Below are 26,269 nucleotides of genomic sequence, written 5' to 3' on the forward strand. Positions count from 1 at the left end.
GCTCTGTCATCATTTTGTTCCCTTTTAAAGTTAAAAATCTTAATAAAACATTTTTTTCGATTAATTATTTTGAACTAAAACAATCCTGAGGGAAAAAGATTAATTTGTGTATTGTATTTACGTTGTAACTCAAAATATTAGAATACAGTACATCTACATGCCAATAAAACATCGTTTGCAAAAATAGGAATATATTGGCATTCGATCATGAGTCTCTGTCAACGAAGATTTATTTTGCTTTATCCCCATCCAAAGGAAATTGATGAGTTCCAAACAAGACATTACACCACCACACCCCCCCCAAAAAAAAAAAATTACATCAATATAAAACATATTATACCCACATACAATCATCAATATTATATTGTATGCTCGATGTTGTGATGTAAGTAGCCCGCTAATAGGCTTTCAACTAAATGCATTCGTTGTCTATTCAAGGACAAAGTTAATACCAAGTTGAGTGATATTATTATTCGGGTAAGAAATAAGTGGGTAGAGATACACGGGGTAGGTGCGTATGAGGGCCGAGGTACAAACGGTGCCCTATTTATGATTTTCTGCAACTGAGCGAGGAGAGCGAGCCAAAAATTATACAAATTTATTTTGTTGGAATTGTGTGGGTTTTTTTCTCGCTTGCTCGTATTAATTCTCTTATTTTGTTCAAATCAGTCATATTTCGGGGAGGGGGCGTTGTATAATAACGATTAATTGCCATTTGAGGAAATTGAGTATCTGAATATAAAAACGGCCCAAGTCCAATTTTGGGCGAAATTGAGTTAAATATGGGAAAATGTTCCTTATACAATGACTTATCTTGTGTATAAATGATAAATCTGAAATCATCTCAGAAATGCCCTAAATAAAGGAGGAAACTTTAGTATGAGTGTAAGAAAAGCCCAAGTCTAGGACTTGGGCTTTTCTTATATTCATACCATAGCGCCCTCTCTCATTACTTGTACTACTTACTACACACAACTGGGCGTTGTGGCGTGCGCCTGTAATCCAAGCTGTGGGGAAGTTACAAATTGATGCAGAGGTTCGAGCCCTGGTCACGTCTCTCGGACGGTGACGTTAAAGGTCGGTCCCAGACGTAAATAATCATATCTGATTGATACACGTCTGACAAAACTCAAATACACACACACACACACACACACACTGTAAAAAATTTCCGAATCAGTATTTGACACTTAATGTATTTAAATAAGTAAAATTTACAATTTGTAATTATTTTTCGTTTTTTTAAGTAGTTTTAACTTGTCTTTTAATTCACTTGATTTACTTGATTTATTTGGTTTCAATATACATTTAGGAAAATTCACGTATTGCTAGCTTGCTTTGATTGAGTAAATCTAACTCAATTAGGCAAAGATGATTATTACTTATAAAATCATGTTGAATGTATTTATATTTTTCAATTAACGCCTTATTCAAATAATGCATGAATATTCATTAGAGCAAGTTAATGGTTTTTTAACAACTGTCATATCTATTTGTGTTTGAAATTGTTTTGGATAAGGGCGTGCTAACTATTTTATTCTTTTCTTGAATCAAAGAAAGAGCAACATTAAATAGTCATTTAGCAGAAAATTTCAGATTTCTTTTTAGGTTTTCGGAAAATGCTTATATTATTTTCACTGTTTTATTTGTAAGAATGAAACGATCGCGTATAAATATCAATGTCAGTACCTATACATGTACAAGTAAGTGACAATGCACAAAGTCTAATATTTGGATAAAAGATGTCTAAGATGAAAAAAAAAGTGGGACGATGGGGGAGCGAAAGTCCACTCCCCCATTTGATTTTTTTCAAATATTTTAGTGATTGTTTTACTTAATTGAATTAAGTTATTGTAACTTAATTTTCTTGAGTAAAATGGATGCACAGAAAATAAGTAAATTTTACTTAAAACTGCCAAACTCATAAATACTTGAAAAAATTAAGGCAATTTTTTGCCACAATTTTTTTTGAGTAATTTCAACTAATTTTTTTTTACAGTGTACAAAAGTCTACCATGAATGTAAGAATGACCCAAGTCCATTTGATTCTAAAAACGACCCAAGTCCACCAGACAAAAGGCCCAACCCACAAGTAAGGTGAATATTAATGTTCATTAAAAAATGTACGCTTAAAATTGTTTTATGATGTTTTTTCAGCCAAATATACTTTAATTGCCCAAATTTAAAAAGTATCAATTTTTTCGATTTTTTCTCGAAATGACCTCGTATGGACTTGGGCCTTTTTTATGTTCATATACTCAATTTTGTCTTTAATCATTTCATTGGTACTACATCAAACGAATCTCCGATTTTGATTTGTTTTTATAATGTTGCTATCATTATAGGCCTACATATGCAATGATGGTAAAGTAACCTTCATTTAGAAGCTGAAACGTGACCCGGAATAAGTTTCCTGATACGCTAGGGGGGAGGGGCATTAATCCAGGGAAAGGGGTGGGCTTGGCCTTCCATAGATCCATTTGACCCGTGTGATATAATTTGTCAAAAATGGTTTGGCAACTTTTGACCTCTATTTTTTCTTGGCATGACTTCTGCACACCACCCCACGTACCCCCTTCACTGTTCGATCCTTGCCCCCCGGCCCTCTGCGGGGCCCTCTGGCTCCCAATGTACATCTGCATGGTAAAGTAGTTTTTCGCTAATGACATGGATGATACCAGCGATGAGTACGTAACGACTTTACAAGACGTCCTGCATATGAACTTTTATTGAACTTGAATACACTCAATGAGACAGGAGCCATCGTCTTTTAAAAACCCAGACGGATAATGATGACATACAATAGAGTCAAAAAATTTATTATCCATTCGTAATAACCTACCGCCTGATGATCGATAGATGTATCCAATATTGTACCATCAATTATTGTCAGTGAGTTCTGAATATTGATGAATAAGACATTACACATGTTACAAGTGGTGGGAACCGTTCATGATAACTGGACATGCATATCTAATTTATTCTGCTCGCGGATCTACTGGTGGTATGACTGTAGAGTAATCAACAAAACAATTACTCTGAGTGTGAATTGGAAGAGGATCAAACCCAAGACCGGCCTCCATTCATTATTTCTTGTTCTTCCCCTGAGCGTACACGCCAGGACATTTCACATTATTGTGCAAGCGATCCAGGGCACTGGGAACGATTTTTTTACTGTGGGTGCTGATGCAATTTTGACAAGCAAAACAAAGGGAGTTTCACTACAAAATATAGGTCATTTTGGTTACATTTCTCCATTATATAACACCTATCAGAATGACATGGGGTGCTGTCTATGGAAAATACTACACACAGCACCTCCTTTAACACCCCCGCTCCCCAGGGCCATGAAGCGATACCACGCTTTGATCAACATCAATCAAATCGTTATGTTAAAATTCAAGTTAAAAATCTATTTGAAACTTTTCATAAAAATCCCCAAAAATTGCAACATACATTTTATTATGCAATCAAAACAATTACAATATCAAAGACTGTTAGACTGATAGTGTGAAGTACAACCATGTTAGTAAAATGAAGAAAACGAGAGAAACTCATTGGTATCATGCCAAAATGCACTTTCCTAATTTATGTGCGCATTCCACACTATGCATTTTTGTTCTTCACCCAAAACGACCTTTAATTTCACTTCCAATGTTCCAGAAGTCACCTATATTTCTGTCAGGGGTAACTGATGTGATCTATTTCTATCTTATCACAAAACCAAAACAAACACTAAACACCAAACAATCAAGGGGAATAAAACGATTTGTTTTGAATTGTTTTGAAGCTCTAATTAGTCTGAAGAATAAAGCACACAAATTAAACTCTGAAGTTCAGCATTTGATCAACAAAGGTTACGATACTGTTAATCTCGTAGACAATTATTAATATTCTGAACGTTATTTGACGGTTGGGTTCGATTTGAGTTCGAGGAGTCACTAAGAGTTTAAAGACACTATGGAGTAATAATCTAAGACGTGTGAGTGGTGCTTTGATTATACCCCAATCAATAAATTAAAGCACGTGCTCTCAATAAAATATCCTAGATGTGATAAGAAGTGTTTGCTAGTCAAACAGAAAGAGCTACTTGATTTATAATGGAAGCAAGAGGAATACCTGCTGAAAAAAAAACAATGTAAGCTTCCATGAAATATGTTAAATTAATTATTATATGTTACAAGTAAGTAACGAGTCTGTAGAGTGTGATGGGGTGTGTGTGTGGGGGTTTGGGTGCTTCTGTGTGTTTGTGTGTTTCTGATGAATCTGATGACGGCACAGAGGGTTAAATTGGGATTTTTAAAGATTTATTTCTTGTATATTTCGCATAATTTGTATGTATCTTGATTAACAGGGCCCGATTGCAAACCAGCTTTTTATCTTTGTTAATGTTTTTATCGTGTATAGCTGAATTGGTTACCATGTATAAAGATGTGAAATAAATAAATAAAATGCCTCTTTCTCGTATCTTTGAAAATATATAAACATATAAAAACTCTGCTTTTTCATCAATAATCTTTACTGGTATTATTATTTTTTTCATTGTGGTGAAACGATGTGACATGATATTATTTTGCAAGTGTGCTATACAATAAAGATATTGTTATTACCATTATTATCGTTATTATCTTATTGTTACTATTTTACTTAATTTGTTATTCTTATTTTTATTTATTTAATTATTCATGTATTATTACTTTTATTTATTATTGGGGGGGGGGGTAATGTCTTATGTTAGTTGAAATCATTTTCCATTTATTTGCCGATTTAAGGTTACAAGAATGGCATGTTCAGGGGAATCAAACTTTGTTTCACATTGTATTGAGGAGACAAATATTTCGAATTTCGTATATTTTACATAAACACAAAAATAGTGAGCAATCGAATAGATTTATGAAATAAATGATCAATTTATGAAATAAATGATCAAGGGCTCTCCGTCCATACAAGTCATAGGGAGGGTCGAAGCAGATATATGGAAGGATTCAGGGGCGGATCCAGCTTTTTATAAAGGGGGGGTTGGGGTGGTATGCGAGGGAGCGTAGCGAACGAGTCCAAGCGAGCGGAGCGAGCGAGGGGGGAGGGTGTGGGAGGGGGGTGTCCCCCCTCCCACAGTAGGGACATTTTTTGAAAATCTGTGTGTGAAAATGGCGTTTTCTTGCATCTAAAACACCACTCTTTTTGGTATAGAGGTCGTTGCCAAATTAACCCCCATGAAAATTTGTAAAATTAAGTTTAAAAAAAAAGATAAGATTTTAAAAAATGGTCCCCGGATTTTTTTTTTGGGGGGGTTGCAACCCCCCCTCTAGATCCGCTTCTGGGATTAGAAAATAAAAGGGAAAGAACTCAGGGAAATATAATTCCATGGAATTTAGGGTGGGGGGGTGAACGAAGGAAGAATGAAATTTGGTATTTTAGAGTTCTTTTCAGTGAGAGTGACTGGTTGCTTTTAATAGCATTTTACAGTCTTTGAATCTCCATAAATGATTGGCGAAGCCATATTTTTTCCTTCCCCCTTAGATGCCACCGCTTCAAGAATTGTTCATTTGAAGGATTGATTCAAACTATTACATTTCTTCTTTTTTTTTTTTTTTTTTTTTTCCTAATATGCATTGATCTATAATAAACATGACTAAATGCCATCACTTCTACAGTTCTTTGTCGGCAAATATTGTTCGAATTGAAAACAAAACTGTAAGAAATCAGTCATTTAAACGAGTGCGGGGCTTGAAAGATACTATACACGTGTAGCTCCGTGGACAGCTACGATATGAAAGTTACTTCATACGTGCGAACGCGCCGTTTTTTTTCTATTGCATTACTACTGTGTGGCATATAGTCACGTGATTGAGTGATATATAGTCACGTGGTAAAGTGACATTGGGAATGATGATGGATATAATAAAGCTACACATAATAGATAATGTACGCGTGTCAATGACAAAGCCACCAGCGCATTTTTTGAAAGGGCACTTATTAGAGTATGCCTTCTGTTTCCTTATCAAAATGATCCTGTCGCAGATCATACTCGGTATGATCATTATCAAAACATACACTTTAAATCTATGAATGTTCACCCAAATGAGATTATACAGATCTTAATGAAGCCAAGGATACAAAAATTTGGAAAATGATAACCCGTAACTGAAGGAAGGCATTTCAGAGAAGTAAAACAAAGGAACAGGAGTGTTGTTTGGTTCTTATCCTTGTAGCCCGTAAGAAATATATTTTACATTAGCTAGCAAATCCGCCATATCATAAACATAACCTCTATATTTCATCAAAATCATGGAAAAAATCATTAATGTCATATCTTTTTTATTCTCATCGGAATTGGATAATATTTTCATTGTGTTGCTCTTTTGATTTTAATCACTGCATTGAGTACTCCTTTAATCAGTGATACAATAACCATGGAGCCATTAGTAGCTCCATGCAATAACCTACGTAATGTCTACGACAATCCTGAAGCCTAGAAGCACATACCCCCCGCCCCAATCCTTGTAAGAGATAAATCCAGAACTACCAGCAGAAGAAATAAGAAATGATATATTAAATTTCAAGTTTCCTTTATTTCATATTACACAAATATAAAATAATAACCATACAAATCAATACAAAGGAATATACTATGTAAGCAATAAGACCATACAAGGGAAATAGATAAATGTTTCCGGTAGGCAATAAATAATTATTATAATCAGACACTTATGATGCATACAATGAGGGTAAAACTAAATATAGAACAATCTCCATTAAACATCTGCAATGCTATTTTTATTTATATTTTTTAATAAAATGAAAGTTGGGAGAAATGGAGGGATCTACTGAAAAGCAGGGCTTGTTAAACATGGATCCCTCAAAGAATTTGATAAAGATAGATTAGTAGGTATAAGTATAGCGTACGAGAAGTAGGGGGGTAATAAAGTTGATGTGATGGTTGATAAATGGAATATGGAGTTAATGGAGGAGAATAAAGAAAAAAGTAATCCGAGAGGATACTTGGTGTGGATGAAAGAGGGAGACATAGAGAGAGAGAGAGGGGCAGTGGCGTACCTAGGATTTTCAACAACAAAAAAAAAAAAAAAAAAAAAAAAGGTCTTCAATAAATTTCGTACCAGAAAAAAATTTGACAAGCAAAAAAAAAAAAAAAAAAAAAAAAAAAAAAAAAAAAAAGGTCTTCAACCTCGTCAGTCGGGAGGGGGGGGGGGGCAAAAAAGTTCTTTTAAGCTCGTCAGGGGGGGCAGGTATATGTCTTTTGTATGGGTTGTGACTCGTCAGGGGGGCAGAGTGCCCCCCCTGCCCCCCCCCCGTAGGTACGCTAGTGGAGAGGGGGGAGAGAGAGGGGGGAGAGGGAGGAGGGAGGGGAAAAGCCAACATCACAAGGGAAGGAAGAAAGTTGGGTACCGATCGCCCAATTAGTCCAGGATAGGCCCCATAGACAAGGGGTCGAACCTTGTTTTTTTAGATATACAATGTTTTTTTATGGTTTCTTGTCAATTCGAGGGTGCTGATTCCGAATCTGAATGATGCCACTTTTGTAACCTTGAGCATTTTCCGCAAATTGGCAAAATCCAATATGGCCGCCAAAATATGCAAATTACCCATGAAAATCATAAAATTGCCCACACATTAGCTATAAAATGCATGTAGTTGTTGTGCAGAAGTGAAATACCAATTGGAAAAGCGATATTTGACAAAATATTTATTTTATTGATATTCAAAATGGCCGCCATGACCCCTGTATACTTTATTATGTAGAATATGAATGAGGAAAAACATTTTTTTTAAACAAGAGCACTATTATTGCATGTGATTGTGACCTGCGAGTGGACTACTGTCTGATAACATGACTATTAACAAAACTATGTCATTTGTATACTATCTAATGTGATAAATGCTGTATTATGATATTCAAAATGGCTGTCATAGACCCCTTATACTGTGTACAATATATAAAAGGGGACAAATAATTTTCACAACCTTTGAATTTGTTTGACTTTAAAATGCCAATAACTGCGAAATATTGGTGTAACACTGTCTGACAACAAGGATTTCTAACAAAACATATAATTTCCCTTGCAATTTCGGTAATTATGCTGCATGTTGACATTCAAAATGGCTGCCATAGGCCCTATCTGTATTATGAACAAAGCGAATGAAGAAACTAATTTTCACAAGAGTAAAAACAATAAAATGAATGTAATTGTAATCTACGAGTGAAATATTGTCTAAAAACATGTTTTCTGGCGAAACATATCATTTCCTTTTTCATGCATGAGATAAATGCTGTATTGTAAAATTCAAAATGGCCCCTATGGGCCCTTACAGTATTATCTACAATGTAAATGGGGACAAATACTTTTGAAAGAATTAGGATTAGCCTGACTATGAAATCCATATAATTTTGTTGTATAAGGAAAATATTGTTTGATTTTTTTAATGAAACATAACATTTCCTCTCCCATGTAGGTGATAAATACTATATTTTGACTTTCAAAACGGCCGCACAAGCCCCTACAAATTCTGTAACATGCATATAGGGAAACTAATAATCACCAGAATGAGAACCAAAATCGCACGTAACTATGTGATGTATAGGTAAAATTTGGTCTTGAACATGATTTTTGACTAAATACATCACATAATGGTTGAGAAGGTAATAAAGGCCTTACTTTGAAATTCAAAATTGCTGCCATAGCCCAAAGTAGTATGTACATTGTAACTGGGGACAGATCATTTTGACAAAATTTTTACTATGAAAATGGCTTAATTTTGATGTAAGTGTTAAGTATTGTCTAAACCCAATGATTTCTAACGAAATATATCATAGCTTGTGTCATAAAGGTGATGAATGCTGCCTTTTAAAAATGAAAAATTGCCGCCATAGTCCCTTATCTTAATATGTAAACTTTGAATGGGGAAAGATAATTTCCACAAAGAAACATATTGCAGCCATTTTGAAATTTAAATATAGCATTTATCACCTAAATAACATAAGAAATTATCTATTTGTTTAGAAATCATATTTTCAGACGGTATTTCACTCATACATGCAACACCATTTAGTCAAGCAAAGCCAAATTCTGTTAAAATTATATGTTCCCATTCATAAAGTACATAATATGCCTACCGTTAGGGCCTGTAGCGGCCATTTTGACTTTCAAAATACAATATTTATCACCTACCTGGCAGAATGAATGATATATCTTGTTAGAAATTATGTTTTCAGACAATATTTTACTCTTAAATCACAATTATATGCATGTTATGGTGCTGACTCCTGTGAAAATTGGTTTCCCAGATCGATTGTATATACATAATACAGTCAATGTCTTTTGGCGGCCATTTTGAAAGTCAAAATACAATATTTAACCCAAATATGAAACCCGAATAATATATTTCGTTGCAAATTATATTTGAAGACAGTATTCCACTAATTTACCACGAAAAATACGTTTTAGTGCTCACCTTGTGATTGTTTTTGTCCTCTCTCACATCGTAGATCATAATTTTAGGGCCTTTGGTGGCCATATTAAATATCAAAATACAGGGTTTATCACATACATGGCATGTTAAATAATAAATTTCGTTAACAATAATGTTGTTAGTCAGTATTCCACTCGTTTATCTTAACAAAATGCATTTTAGTGCTCACTCTTGTGATTTTTTTGTGTCACAATTCACATTGTACATAATAGTGTTAGGGCTTTGGGAGGACATTTTGAATATCAAAATACAGGATTTATCACATAACTGACATAACAAATGATATATATCGTTAGCAATCATGTTTTCAGACATTGCTTCACTCATAGATCATAATTACTTGCATTTCAGTGCTCAATTTTGTAAAAATTAATTTTCCCCATTCATATTGTACAGGGGTCTATGATGGCGGCCATTTTGATATCAAGAAAATAAATATTTTGACAAAATCATTTTTTCAGATATTATTTCACTCCGGCAGCACAATTGCATGTACTTTATAGCCAATGTGTGGACAATTTTATGATTTTCATGGGTAATTTGAATATTTTGGCGGCCATATTGGATTTTGCCAATTTGCAGAAAATGCTCAAGGTTACACGAGTGGCATCATTCAGATTCGGAATCAGCACCCTCGAATTGACAAAAAACCATCAAAAAACATTGTATATATAAAAAAACAAGGTTCGACCCCTTCTATCCTGGACTAAATTGGAATTCGCTCTATATGATTCGAGATTTTTTTTTTTTCAATTTGATTTTAAAACAATTCAAACTAAACTAAATCAAGTTCGATTTAATCTAATTTTAATAGAAAAGAGTCAGGTGTCAGCGAATATGACCATATGCAATGTCATTGTACTACCCTAACAGCCCGTCCCCATGAATTTGAAACTGAAACTGACATATACCTAAGGAAGGAAGCCAAGCTCATAGAACATGTAGAAAGAGTGAAGTGTGCCCCATTATATTGGCCACTTGTAGCCCCATCTCGAAGACTCGTATACAAACTACATTCCAAATAGCTTTGAATGATATATCCATGGAAAGCGCAAATGGATTGGATCCGAATGAAACCATTCCTAAGATTGATTGAAATCCCTCTGGCTTCTTAAAACCTCATTTCAGATTCTGTTTTCAATCTCAAAGTACTATTTGAGAAAAGTTCAAACGTACATTCTGCGAGAGTGATATTTAAAGCTAGGGTTACACCAGAACCGAATCAGCTGCGAATTCATCTGAATACACGTATTCGGGTGGTTTCGAGAGTATTCTGTTTTCTCTCCGCGAATGCGAGAAAATTCGAAAGGGATTGGGGAACATTCGAATCCATTCACCGAAACCATCCGGATCAGGCCGTATTCGGGCAGAATCAGTCTGCATTTCTTCGGGAGAATTTTGTTTTGGTATAACCCTAGCTTTAAAGAGTGTATTCACCCTTATTTTCCATATCTTGCAAGAAAAGGTACCAGTTGAATTGTGTGATGAATAAGACACAAAATGTGGCTGATTGTACGATGTGGTCGACGTACATGAATAATTCAAAGACCAATCTACTCATGGTAAACCCCCAACAATAATACGTAGATTGAACTGTGTTGTACAATAGCAGAGAGAATATGGTGATGAATTTTTAAAATGTAAAGGCCCGGTCCCATTGCACTTACGGATGCCATGTAAAACGTACAAAAAGAAATCTTGCCATCCGTTGGAGAACGCTATGCATCCGTTGTGTACTCATTGGGTAAGTGTTAAGGCCACCGCACACCTTACGACTGTTCGCGATCCGATTTTGGAACAAATCGCATTTTGCTCATTTTCTGAAAACGTGAATGGAACATGTCATTTTATTTGAGGTGAAAATTAATTGAAAGAATAATATATCCATTTTGTAAGATTGTAAGCCTTTATTTTGGAGAAAAGGCCAAATTAGTTTCAAATCGTAGCCAATCGTACGACTGCTATGAAGTCATTACGACTAGATATTAAACTTGCATTTATTCTAAGATAGTTACAGATTTGAAGATAGGTATTCGTACGATGATTTCGAACATTACACAATAAGATATTCCAAGTCTCAATATTACGTTTTATTCCTAAATTGAGTCGCAGACAAATCGCAAGGTGTGCGGTCGCCTTTATATACGCTCTATCCATTGAGCATCCGTCCACTGTGATTTCATCCGCGCAAAAAATATTTGAGCTGCACAAAACTAATCTAAATTCCATCCATTTTCATCCGCAAGGTTTCCGATGAACAACCGTTTAACATCCGGGCTACATACTACCCACGTCCATTCTTTTCCGTTATGTTTTCGCTAATTTTGCCCGTTTCTGAAGCGGATGAAAACGGATGGAGCCACCTCCGAAATTTTGCTGTGTCCTTTATGAATACGGTTTGTATCCGTCGGCCAGTGGGACCAGGCCTTTACCTTTCATGACAGTGCTATCATCAATGCCATTCTCTATCAAATCAATTACAAAAAATATATTCTTCTATTCATGCGTGTCATTCTTTTCTCTGCATCGGATGTTTTCAATCAGGAGATATATACTTTGTTCAGTTAGTACATCCAGACAGGGCCCTGGGAACGATTTTTTTTTTTACTGGGGTGCTGATGTAAATTTAAATAAGGGGGGGAGGTTTTCACTGCACAATAATCGAGGTCAAATTGGTCCCGAGGAATTTGAAAAGCAAAAAAAAAGTATCACTACAAAATGAAGGTCATTTTGGGTTACATTTTTCAAATTTTACACATCTTTCAAAATACCTGGCGGTGGTGCCTATGGAGAATAATACACGCAGCACCACCAAGGAAATTTTGGAGATGCTTTAACACCCCCCGCTTTCCAGGATCATGCATCCAGGTGAATGCAGGAGACTTTAAACAAGAGTAAAAAAAAAATACTATAATCGACTTCACATGTACATCTATGGTTGACTCTATTGTCAAAAAAGCTAATGCTCGCTTGAAATTTCTATACCGGTACCAAAATTGCACGAATACGAAATCCAGACGCATTTTAAGCTTTTCATTAATACAGTGTTGATTATGCTAATGCAGCATGGTACTGCAGTCTTGGAAAGGTTGATCAAAAAAAGTTTATAATTATTCAAAATAAGATTGTTAGATTTATTACTTGCTTACACCCAAGAACACATGTTGGGAAGAATGAAATCGAAAAAGCTGGCCTTCTTCGCATAGACTTGAGGTCGCAACAACTTATACTTCACCATGTTCATAAAATTTTCTATTCAAACGAATATCATTACATATCAAAAAATTTTACACGGTCATCTAATATTCACGGGCATGAAACAAGAAATAGTCTGTTTAACCGTAGTAGGTCCATGGTTTAACTTTGTGGTACCTATGAGAAAAGGTCAAATTGGCAACACATTTTATATAAAGGTATACATTTTTGGAATTCCCTCCCTAATCATGTTAAATCGGTTAAGACTTTTACACAATTTAAAAGAGTATTGAAACAACACTTAAAAAATGTCCCCACTCTGTAATGTTAAATATTCTTTCTAATTTCATGTGTATCGTGTAGTCTTATATATAACTATTTAGAGAGTCAAAAGGGGCCTAAGCTTTCGATCCTAGCAGAATCTTCGTCGGAGGCAAAATGACAAACATATAAAGTGGAACAACCATAATATAGACCACAGACATTCAACAGCAACACTAGAAACAGGGAGACAAAAGGGGCATTAGTGAGAAGAGATGACCAATCAGGTTAATGAAGGGGATGAAAGAAAAGGAGAAGGCAGACACAAAGGGAAGTCCCTGGTGTAAGTAAGGCCAAAGAAAGACATCAAGCCAAAAGGGATTAGGATATGAGGCAGGCAACATCAAACAGGATCTGAAACAAAACAGTGATAGAGGGTATGAGGAAGAGATAAATAACGAGAATTAGTGAGAGGTGGTAACAAAGAAAGGCATAATAAACTGGTGCATAAGAGTGGGGGAAAAAGGGAAAGAATGGGGAACAACTGATAATGTGCAAATTACATAAGTATGTATGATAGAGCAAAAACAAACTAAGAGAAGAAAGTAAGTGTAAAAATAAATCTGTAAGTATAAGAGTCAAAACTGATCCCTGACGAGCCCCCTCTTTAGAACTTGAAGCCCTTTTTTTTGCTTGTCAATTTTTTTCTGGTACGGAATCCTTTATTTTTTTTGTGGTTGAAGACCTTTTTTTGGCTTGTCAATTTTTGGGCGGACGAATTTGCCCCCCCCCCCCCTTTGGAAAATCCTGGGTACGCCACTGGCACCAACCCATGCCTTTTAACAAGCCAGTTGCTTACAACAATGAATCAGCGAGCGTGTGTACATTGACACGGGGTTGGTAGAGCCCTCAAAGCCGAATCCCCTAATATGAAAGTCAGTGAGATTTTACAGCAATGTATGTGACTGCCCCCCCCCCCGGGTATAAGTGCGAATCTGTCTTCGTATTTATACCGAAAATCAAAATCCAAGCTCCAAAATAATAAAAGCATACTCTTCTTCGGAAGATGGAAAACAAGATGCACTGGTTTTGCCGTAATTGTGAGTCATAAGCTATTTCTGCTGCTAAACAGGGCGGTAGCTAAGTCCAAAGCAGCCATGAAAAAAAGATATAGAGGTCCAAAGAGCTAGAACAGGTAGATGATTTCAATACCCTGCACTGGCAAATAAACTAGAAACAAAATCACCAAAAAAAAAGGAATGAGGTACGTTGGGTCAGATTAAAGAGGGGAATTTTGATCTTATGCATTTGAATGACAGAATTTTATGTGAAAATTTTGATGATCTGTTACATTTACTGTCATGCTTAAAACATGATGATTGCTCAGTAATAGGTGTATCAATAACTTGGTTTAAAGATGCTGATATCCGACTATTTTCAGATACCTTGCTATTCTTTTGTTAATGTAGGGCAGGAATTAAAGAACGGGGATGGGACGTGCCTGTGTGTAAAAGATGAATTAGATTTTGAATTACGTGAGGATTTATCTGGTTCTAAAACAGGGTATGAAGTAGTCTTTGTTGAAATAACGATTCACTAGAAAAAAGGTTATTATTGGTTGTGTATATAGGGCACCAAACTATGAGAGTATGCCTTTTATTGAGGATTTTGAACATCAGCTACAGGTTGTGAGTAGAGAGAACAAGGAGATCTATTTGATGGGTGATTTTAACATAAATTTAATAAATTATGATAATGATCCATGTGTGAAAGGTTTTGTTGATTTTATGTACTCTTTTGGAATGTTCTCTCTTATCATGAAACCCACTCGTATAACAAAAAATAGTGCAGCCCTGATTGACATTATTTTCACTTATTGCATTCAAAATGAGTTTTGCTCTGGTGTAATTGTGCTCAGATATTTGAGATCATATGCCCATATTTTGTGTAAAAAGGATTTTGTAAGAAAAAAGGGAAAGATATACGAAACGGCTTATAAATGATGTAAGAACCTCAAGATTCAAACATCACTTGGCTGAAATTGATTGGCAGGCTCTGCCCTCTCTCGAAGGCGTTAATGATTTCTACAAATATTTTTCTACAGAGGTTTCTCGACCTACACAAATATTGCTTCCCACTAGTTGAGGTAGCAACACTGTAAGAAGCCCTGGGTAACTCATAGTTTACTGAAGTCAATAAATCGTAAACATAAGCTTTATAGTACCTACATCAAGAGACCTACAGTTGAAAATAAAAATAATTATATTGATTATATAAGAATGTATTAATTAATGTTCTTCGCTCAGCCAAGAAAGATTATTTCAATGATTTGTTCAACGGTGTTAAGAGTGATATCAGGAAGATTTGGGACTCCCATCAATGAATTGGTTGGACGTCCAAATAGGCAATCTATTCCACAAGAGATGGATTTTAATGGTGTACTTTTATCATCAGCCAAGGATAAGGCTGAAAGCTTTAACAAATATTTTATTGGATTGCCCCAGAAATTATCTACAGAAATTACTTAAGTACCGCAATCTCATCATGATTATATGAAACGATGTAAAGATAAAGCTTCTCTGTTTTTAACTCCTGCTACAAAGGCTGAGATAACTAATATTGTATCGTCTTTAAAACCATCTAAATCGAGTGGTTCTGATGATATCTTACCTCGAATTACAAAGGAGAGTATTCAACTTTTTGCTGAACCTTTTTGTAAAATCATTAATATGGCGTTATCTCAGGGGTCGTTCCAGATAAACTAAAGGTAGCTAAAGTTGTGCCGGTGTATAAAAAATCTGATAGAAAAAAAAGTCATAAAAAATATTCGAAAAAGAATCTCTTGAAAAGAAACTGGAATGTTTAGAAGGTCGTTGCGTAAATGCAATAGTTGAAGAATTGATTAAAAAAATAGAAAAGAAAAGGAAAGAACTTGCAGACAGTTACGATCGGTCGCGTGCGACATGGTACGAAAGTGGAGGAATAGATACAAGGTATTTTAGTCAACTATTACAGTCTAACAAGAAGAAAAGTACTATAACAAAATTGGTTAAGGTTAACGAAGAAATAACTGAAAAAAAGAAAGAAGTTTTAAATGAAATTAAACCATTTTATACCCACCTTTATGCTAGGGAATACACGGAAGATATTTGGGATTTTTTTAATGTACCAACGTTAAAATCTGAAAATTCTGAAAGCTGTGAAGGAGATATGATAGAAGAGGAGTGCATTTCGGTACTGAAAGAAATGAAGCAAAATAGATCACCTGGAAATGATGGGTTTACAGTTGACATGGTTGAATTGTATTGTACATTTGGACTGAAATAAAGGATGTATCGATAGGGGCATTCAATGACGCCTTTGCTCTGGGGAACTTTCTGTATCACAAACACAAGCAATCATTTTCTTATTAGCTAAAGAAGGGAAAGACCCACATTACGTAAAGAATTCTAGACCCATTTCGTTATTAAATATAGATTATAAGATTATATCTAAAGTTTAAAAAACGAATTAAAGAGGTTTTGGAGAACGTTTTACAAACAGATCAAATAGGATTTATTAAAAACAGGAATATAGGAGAAGCAATCAGAATAATTGATGATATGCTGTTTCATACGTTATATAATAATATCCCTGGGTTTATGATGGTAATTGATTTAGAAAAAACCTTTGATTCGATATCCCACAGATTTTTACATCAAACATTAGTTTCATTCGGTTTTTTTAATTTATATATGTGGCATCTCTCACATCAATGATGAACTTGATCAGTTGGCTTTTACTTTTTTGTGGGGTGGGAGAAATAAGATGAACAAAAGTACGATGTAGTTAGATTACCACCAAAGCGACTTGAGAATGATGAATTTTCAATGGTTAATAAAGGCACATGCAGAGAGTTATGTGTAGTAAAAGACTAAAAGAAAATAATGCAATGAAATGGAAACAATATTTCAATTATGCCACAAAACACATGGGAGGAAATTGTATATTTTCTTGCGATAATTTGCTTGGATTGTTGGAGATAGCATTGCCTCAATGAATATAGACTTGTTAGAAGTATGGATAGATACGAAGGACTTTTGATTTAAATCTGAAACATTTAAAGGAAATTATATATTTTTACAATAAATTTGAAACTAATGACAAGGTTGAACAACTCCAGGATCTGCTCAACACTCAATATAGACGACACTTTCAGTTGGTAACCTTCAAGCAACGGCCGAACGACAAGCCATGGATGAATAGCCGAATTCGCAGTCTCATCGTTAAGCGAGATAGAGCTTTCAAACAGAAAGCCGATTCCTACAAGTCTCTACGAAACGAAGTTCAAAGAGCCATAAGATCATCTAAAGCAAATTTCTACAAAACTAAGGTTGCTAATTTGATGGACTCCGAACCAGGGAAATGGCATCAGCAGATTCGCACCCTGAGTGGACTCCGCAAACAAGAAGCACCCCTCTTTGCTGGTGATATATCTCCACTAGATTTGGCCAATGACTTGAACTCATTCTTTTCTGGAATCTGCTCAAGGCTTCCTCCTTTGGACACTTCTAAACTGAGTGCTTACTTACCAGCACCAGTTTCACCACCGGTGATCCAACGTTATGAAGTGTATAAACGCCTGAGGCAGCTGAATACATCTAAAGCCGGGCATCCAGCTGATTGTCCAACACGTCTCCTGAAGGAATTTGCTTTTGAGATATCTGAGCCATTAACTGAAATCTTCAATGAGTGTCTTGACAAAGGTTACTTTCCGACGCTATGGAAGAGAGCATCGGTGTGCCCAATACCTAAGGGTCCTCGGGTCACCGACGTTGACCAACTTAGACCGATTTCAATAACACCTATCATTGCCCGACTGTTTGAAGGATTCCTCGCAGGATGGATCATGGATGACATTTATCATACTGTCGATCACAAACAGTTTGGCAATATGAAGGGAAGTTCTCTGAATCACTACCTAATCAGCATGCTTGATACCATAGTCAAGGGCCTTGATCAGCAAGGACGTATCGCCAATTTGTGTGCTATTGACTTTCGCAAGGCTTTTGACCATATCAACCATACAATTTTGATCGAAAAACTGATTAGGATTGGTGTTGATCGATCTATCATTCCAACGATATGTGACTTTTTGTCCTGCCGTTCACAGGCTGTTCGATACAGAGGGACAACTTCTGCTCAACTTAACATCACCTGTGGTGTTCCACAGGGCACGAAACTGGGCCCGATCCTATTTCTCGTCATGGTGAATGATGTTGCCTGCTCCACGGAGAATCGATGGAAATACGTTGATGATCTTAGCCTTGTTGAGGTTGTCAGAAAAGATCAATGTTCTGGCCTACAGCATGATGTTGACTCACTGGTTGATTGGTGCAACGATAATGACATGAAGCTGAATGCTGCAAAGTGTAAAGCAATGCAAATCAGCTTTCTCCGTACGAATCCGCCTCCTCTACAGCTTAGGATTGATGATACGGACTTGGAAATCATGACATCTATTAAATTACTTGGTGTCATCATACAAAACGACCTGAGATGGGAACTGCATGTTCGTCAAATCATCAGCAATGCTTCTCGTAGGCTGTTCATTCTTAATAAGCTGAAGAGAAATGGCGTGATGTGTCCGGAACTTGTCACGATCTACAAGATGTACATCAGGCCATTGATTGAGTTTGCCGTGCCTGTTTGGGCATCTAGCATTACCTGCCAACAATCCGCTAGCATTGAGCGGGTTCAGAAGAGGGCTCTGCGAATCATTGCCTGGCCAAATGTCTTGCCATACATTGAACTTCTACAAAGTATGAATGTGTCATCTCTTAAAGACAGACGGAGTGAACTTGTTGAAGGATTTGCACGCTCGTTGCTAAAATCGAAACGACATCGCCACTTCTTGCCTGAAACCCGTAGGGTTAGAACTGGTCTTTCCCTAAGAAATGCACATCATCTTGAGATTCCTCGGACTAGAACAAAAAGATACCAACAGTCGCCAATCCCCCACTTTGTGCAATTGTTGAACTCTGTAATATAATGTAATTTTATATACATTTTTATTGTTTTTAGTAACTGTAACACTTTTTGTACTCCCCTTTATTGTTTATCTTTAATCTTATTGATTTTATGTTAGGTTTGTCACCTTTTTATTCCAATGTTCTTTTTTTACTTACTTGAGTTCCACCTACATGTAATATAACTATTCTATCAGTAATTTTGCCCAACTTTAATAATTTTTTGGTTCGTTTATCTTTTTTTTTACTATAAAGCATACAGTACCGGTCACGTTTCTTTGGCTACCTGTTTGCCTGTTTCGGCCGGGGAACAAAGGATTCAGTGCACTGAATTTGTTCTCTGGTTTAGGCAGGCGAACGGGTGGTCAAGGGATTGTGACTGGTGGTGTACTATCTACAGTATATCACATGGTTAATTTCAGACTTCATACCAATCTATTGTAACATCGTATTTATTTCTCTTTAGTTTTATGACTGTCATACATGTATTCTCAAACTAATTTGAAATTGCAATTAATCACAAATTACATTGATCTGGTTTATATTTTTTTGGTCTTATAATTATATTATTCAATTTGTCTTGCTATTTACACATTTTTTTATATACATATTTTCTTCTTTTGAATATGATGATATTTTAAAAGTGTAAATGTTAATTTATATATGTTTTTAATACTCGCAACTTTGCTGATTTAATTTTGACGATCATAGTTTTACAATGTATTAATTTCAATCAATTTTAATCTTTTTTTGAGATTGTGAAAAATTATTTTTTCTGGCTTTATTTGTTGATTATTTGTCTAGCACTAGAATTGTGATATATTGTAATCTTTTAATAATATACATGTACATTTTTACTTTGTAAATATGATAATATGAGTCTTCGGACTTTTGTCATGTACCATTTTCACAATAAAACCAGAATTGAATTGAATTGAATTGAATTGAACGAATTGAAGGGAAATGCATATTTGACCAAAAATTATATGAAAAAATATTTACAGATTGAAACATATTTTGGATTATGATGGAAACTTAAGATTATTTTCATACTTCCAAAGACAGGGATTAAACATAAATGATTTTCATTTGATAGAGACAATTTATAAAACTATTCCAGTCAGCTGGAAACGAAATATGAAAATAGATAACAAAGAGGCTTCTCTAAGGGAAGAAATATCGTTTATATCTGGAAAAATAATTTTATCAATAGATGAGTTAGTATCTAAAAATGTTTATGAAAATTTTATGAAATGTAACTTCGCAATACCTGATGTTTTCGAAAGGTTTAAAAACAAATATAGTTTCACTTATGAAAAGATTGAACACATTTTTATGACACCAAGACAATGTACACTGAACAGCAGATTAAGAGAGTTTCAATTTGATATGTTGCACGCATTGATTATGATAATCACCATTTGTTCCGTTTTAAAATCTCTCAAAATAATCTTTGTTGTTATTGTAAAAAAAAAGAAGAGGAAACTTATCGCCATCTATTTAGGGAATGTGAATATGCTTGTTTGGTGTTTGGTTTGGAATAATATTGTAAGGAGATGTTTGGTTATATATCTATGGGTAATTTAAGCTGGGAGAAAATTCTTGTAGGTGTAGAATTAAGGATGAAGGAAAGGAACGTTTAGTCAATCATTTTGTAATCTTTGTAAAAATTTTAATTTTCAAAGGGAGGGAAAAGGCCGCACTCATAACCATTGATGATATTAAAAGGAAATTCAAAGAAGAGGAATGTGAAGAAAAAAAGGCTGGTGTTAGGTAAAGGCAAGATGTCTCTACATTTAAGGAAATGTGAAAATCTAAATTAAAGGAATATATAGGGAGAGAGAGGCAGAGGTATATATACAGCGAGATACAAAACCACACAAAAAAACACAATTAAACAAAAACACTTGTTTCTCTTTTTTTTGCAGAAAAAACATGAATATAATACGGGGAATTGGAGTCCCTTCCATGTAGAGTAGACATAAAGGGGAGGGTGCTGTGTACCTGGGGAGGGGGGGGGGTGGGAGGTAGAACATTTCTTTTTTATCATTTTTTTTCTCTATTGACATTTAGTACATCTTGTTAATATTTCATTTTGGAATTGTTGAAACGCATCAGTATTAATTTCCGGTTTCTTTGAAGTTTGATGTATAATATATTTTGGGATATGGATTTATTGTATAATTTCTTAGTATAATTCATAATCGTGTTTCAAATAATTTGTACAACTTGTTCATGAAATATAATGTCTATTTGATTTAAGAGAATACAATAAAAACATCCTTAAAAAAATATAGGTCGATAGCATTGTTACCAAACTTTTCAAAGATTCTTGAGAGAATGATTTATGAACGTTTAAATTAGTTTTTATCTTTTAAGGACCAGTAAAAATAATATCGAAGGAATGATCGGAAGCACTACAGATTCACTAATTTCTTCCGTACAATCAGGCGCGGTTTTAGGGGGGTGGCTTTGGGGACTGAAGCCCCCTAAAAATCGCTCATGTCCCCCCCCCAAAAAAAAAAAACTGTATATATAGGTCCTATATATGTCGTCAAGTGCCCTAAAATCAAAGTTTTTAGTATTCAAATTTTCACATTTTCTCGCTCGGTCGCTAAACGCTCCCTCGCAAAATATAATCTAAGTGAAGAATACGTTAATTCTCTCTTAAAGTGTGAGTATAGGAAATCAATAATCTATTGCAATAGGCTATAGTAGACTGCCTTGCAGCTTTTCCCCCCAAATTAATCTCCCTTTGTATATACTTCACCCACCACGAAATGCCATAAAATTGAAGTTTAAATTCTAAACCTGTCGTATTTTGTCAAAAGCGCTCCGGCGAAATTTTGTAATGTCATTCTTTATTCTTTTGGATATTTTTCTTTAGAAAATATCTCTGTCGCTATATACTCCCTTTTGACGCTAAACTTATTGAAAACATAAAGTTTAGAGTCAGTAGTGCTGATCCATGTTTTGGATGGCGAGAGGGGGTAAAGACAATGTCCAAATATTTCGGCGCGCCAAGTTATAATGCAGAATTTTGCACGTGAAACTCATCGAAAAGTTTACAATTTTATATGTTTGACGGTATTTTCATGTCAAGTCTGATGGTTTTATAGCGGTTTAAGACGTTTGTCAAACACAATTTTGCAATGGATTCTTAAATTTTTCAATCTGTCAAAATTATTGGGCAGGGCACACCGATATGTTTGCCGCATCCCCAATATTTTCATGGCGATCGCCCCCTACCCCCATGATAGAAGCAAGATGTAGAATGATTCGACTCTACTCTCTACAATAGGCCTTACGTGTATACTTTTGTGTTATACAGGGCAATGATCATTGGGCCGTTTTTTTTTGCAGCCTTTATGAATGTTGAATGAGTATCCCATTCAGCAATTTAACGGTGTTGCAGGTGTAGGCCTACATTTATTTGTAAAGAGCATAAAGTGCTCCAAATGCTAGGTTTTACTTCAAACATTTTCTCCCTGGTCACCACATTCCCTCGTAATATTTTAAGGGGTGGGTGTCATTGATATCAAAACCCCATCTCCTGCCATGTTCTATTATATCTTTTACGTCCAAAGTCTTAAAAAACGCCTCGGGAGAGAGTAACAATTAACACAAACCCACTTCCTGATAACCAGTCCTACCCCCCTGTTTTTATCGTTAAATGCCCTCATCTACATCTGTAACACAAATCAGGCCCTGATGAATAAAATAGATGAAAAAATCTGAAGCATTTTGGAAACGTGACTTTTTTTTCGCTCAACCGCTACCCTCCCTCGCACGATATTAGAAATAGGTTCTATTGTTATAGGAGGGGGCTAGCTGTTTGGTGTGAATAAGGCTATCCGGCCACAATAGGCCATTTTCATTGTATTGAAAAAAAACCAACGTCGAAAATTTTTCAAGCCCCCCCCCCAAAAAAAAAAAAATTAGTCTAGAACCGCGCCTGTGTACAACGATGATGATGATGGTGGTGGTGGTGGTGATGTTGGACGTCATGTCTCTACAGAAGCAAAATTCGAAAGTTCCTGTCGAATCCTCAGGAGTGCGCTCAAATATAAACGCAAAGACCCGGTAATTATATGTCCCAACGAAAAAAAAAGTGAAAAAATCAACCCAGATTCTGATTCTAACCTTTAATTAATTCGGTTTATTTAGATTTTTAGTTTTCGTTAAGATTATTCACCAATGCAGTGGTTATATAAGAGTGTATAGTGAAGACCGCTATGTGTATAAAAACATTTTGCTGTAAAACGTTGTTTAAAATCTTAAGCACGTTGTTTAAGCCCGTCACTTTAACAATTACTGTTTAAAGGGGAAGTTCACCCTTCAGAAAATTTTGTTGTAAAAATAGCATAAAAAATGATTTTAAAAAGATGGTGAAGGTTTGAGGAAAATCCGTTAAAGATTAAAAAAGTTATTAGCATTTTAAGTTTTGGATTTGTGACGTCATAAACGAGCAGCTAGCTGCCCCATATGTTATGTAATATAAAATGCATGAATTTCATTTTTAATGGTTCCTTATGGCTAATTTTTGTTTTCATTTCATGATTGTATGTGAAATGGTTTGTCTATTGATATACAAAAGGTACAGTAACAGCTTTTTTCAATTTTCTGAGAAAATGACATTTTATCGATATTTTACCATTCGCTATGTAGGAATGCTGCTCGCATATGACGTCACAAATCAAATAATTAAAATTATAATAACTTGTTAATTCTTGGATGGATTTTTCTCAAACCTTCGGCAATATTTTTCATTATTTTTTCTGCTATTTTTACAATAAAGTTTTTGTCAGGGTGAACAGTTTCAAACAACTGTTTAAACTCTTTAAACAAGTTGTTTAAAAAGTTTAAACAATTACAAAAAAGAGTGACAGGCTTAAACAACGTGCTACTTTTTTTTTTTACTGTGTATTGGGTGTAGAGCTTGCATTCTAGTAAATCGATGGAAAAGGGTGTAAAAAAGCCAAACCGATTTGAGTTAAGATAACTGACAAATGACATAGCATTGTTTATAATTTTTGTAAAGTCTCTATTTTATCTCTATGGTGTAAGCCATACATGCTCCACGTATGAGTAAGTAAAACAATTTTAAGAAAGGCTATGATCTGAATTTAAAAAAAAATTACAAGCATGTCTACAAAATTCAAAATCTGCTCTTTATACCTCAATTACAGAAAATAACCAAGGAATAAAAAGAAATCTGTTTCTTTAAATCAAGCCTGCTTTCATAATTTCATAAAAAACAAAGTTTGTTCAAAGGATGGCCTGCCGTAGTTATGGCCTTGTTAACAAAAAAATTTATGCGTAGCTGATCGTCAACAACACGCAGTTTTGAGCTAACAGCTATAGCTTGTGAAAACAAATATCATTTCAAATAATGGAAATTTAAGCACTATTTTAAAGAAACAGAATGCCCATCGATATTTTAAAAGTAATTGAATAAAAAATCAGAAGATTATAAATGCCAAATCATCGCAAGGATGATACATAATCCCTTTCAAGAGGATCAAATGTCGCTATCTGTTTTCAAGTCAATATACAACAAATATTTTTCCTCGCGCTTCGAGCTTTATTCTAGTGACATAATAATATAGGCATCTAATTCGCACTCGCATTGTTTGCTTAGTGAAATACGTACGTAGCATGATAACAAAAATTTGCTTACAATGTACAATTTTAAGGGACTAATATATATATATAAATTTAGAAAAAGCAAGTAGAGGTTCGCGCTCGCGTTATTTTGATTAGTGAGATGTATGTATCATTTTCATGAATTCCTGGCAAAAGTCCTTAAATTTCCAGATAGGTATACGTAGCTATTGAGTGCGCTTCGCGCGCTCAGTATTTTTTGCTTATGTTCCCCCATGCCTTACCCCACGGAACGCCACTGATTTTGCTTAAAGCTGTATGATAATAAAAACACAGGTATTAAGGAGTTTAAAAATCAAGCTAATTATTATTGTTTTTAATCTTAACTAAAAGTGTTGAAATATCAATATTCATCATTTTTATACAGTAAAGAAAGTTGAACATAGCTGTTTGATTTTTATTCAGTCTTGGGTACTCATAATAGCTTTAACACAAGTGATGTTCAATTATCATTATTCTTATTTTATCGATATCACAATTAATATTCTCATGTGCTTACTGATATCAGCTAGAGCTGGTCCGACACAAAGAATACAAAAGACTGTGAGACAGATGACAGAAGACTTCATGTTGTCGATTCCTTGGATCAGATAAAAAATTGAATCGGTGTATCAGATGATCATCTAGCAAAGAACAAGTTGAAAATGGCACCGAGTTCGGATCGTGCATGAGTCAAGAGAGATACACCAACCGTCACAAGCGAAACACAAAGTGATGCGATTCGTCTAGTGGTAGTAGATTTATAGTCCATGTTATACAACAGAACCTTGACCGAGTATGTCATCTCAGTAAACATGGACTTTAAGAGTAGTAGTAAAAGAAAATGCACTTGGGATTAGGGGCACTGTCAGATAATATTTCTATTAGGGTAGTGTAAGATTTGACAAGGATTTACCATAATGGGGTGCATCAGAGGAGGAGAGAATGGGGGCGTCGAATAAGTTGGGTTAATGTCTACATCTCTCTATCCCATCCTCATCCCATCGTATTACTACTTGCATGTCCATCTAGTTAGCCCCTTTATTCATTTTTTTATATATTTATTTCAAAAAGTATTTGAGAGGGTGACATTTCAACATCACGGTGATACCGAAAGTCAGAATATTTCACTTTTTGTATCGCGAGTTTCTCATGTTTCTATGGTATATAGCTCGCCCATATCCATGGACAACGGCATGCACTTTCTCCACTCCCTGGGTTCCTCACTCAAAAGGTATACTGCATTGGCTTCCGCGTCTAACCGGGTATCTACTATACCATCTGTATGGGTGAAGAGTGGCAAAATGTTGATTAACACCTTGCCAAAGGATGCTAACACAACAGCTCTAATAACAAGGCACAGTTTTTTTTTATTACCATTAATAATACTTATCAATAACAATAGCTGGATTTATAAAGCGCCTTTTCCGTGATGATACCAACAATGCTACTATTAATAATAATAATAATAGTTGGATTTATAAAGCGCTTTTTGCCAGAGGATACAAAGCGCTGCTATTATTACCCCGGCTTTAGCTCGAGCTACCATCACCGGCGCTCAGTGCATGCAAGGAATTACTCCTGCCGGGTACCCATTCACCTCACCTGGGTCGAGTGCAGCACAGTGTGGATAAATTTCTTGCTGAAGGAAAATACGCCATGGCTACGATTCG

General features: G+C 35.2%; 1 protein-coding gene across 2 annotated transcripts in view; it reads right to left on the reverse strand.

Annotated features, from left to right (window-relative positions):
- The window catches only part of LOC129254076 (putative carbonic anhydrase 3), a 49,055-nt gene extending 23,010 nt beyond the window's left edge, over positions 1-26,045 (reverse strand). The window contains exons 1-2 of one of the 2 annotated variants that reach the window (XM_064104893.1): positions 25,997-26,045; positions 25,117-25,240 (exon numbers count right to left, since the gene is read on the reverse strand). In XM_064104893.1, the coding sequence (XP_063960963.1) occupies positions 25,117-25,186 (70 nt within the window). In that variant the 5' untranslated portion in view covers positions 25,187-25,240; positions 25,997-26,045. Of the gene's footprint in view, positions 1-25,116; positions 25,427-25,996 lie in introns of those variants that run through there. The other variant, XM_064104887.1, reaches the window with a different exon arrangement.
- Between the last annotated feature and the right edge of the window lie 224 nt (positions 26,046-26,269).

Source organism: Lytechinus pictus, chromosome 1 (assembly GCF_037042905.1).
Source record: "Lytechinus pictus isolate F3 Inbred chromosome 1, Lp3.0, whole genome shotgun sequence".
NCBI lineage: Eukaryota > Metazoa > Echinodermata > Echinoidea > Temnopleuroida > Toxopneustidae > Lytechinus > Lytechinus pictus.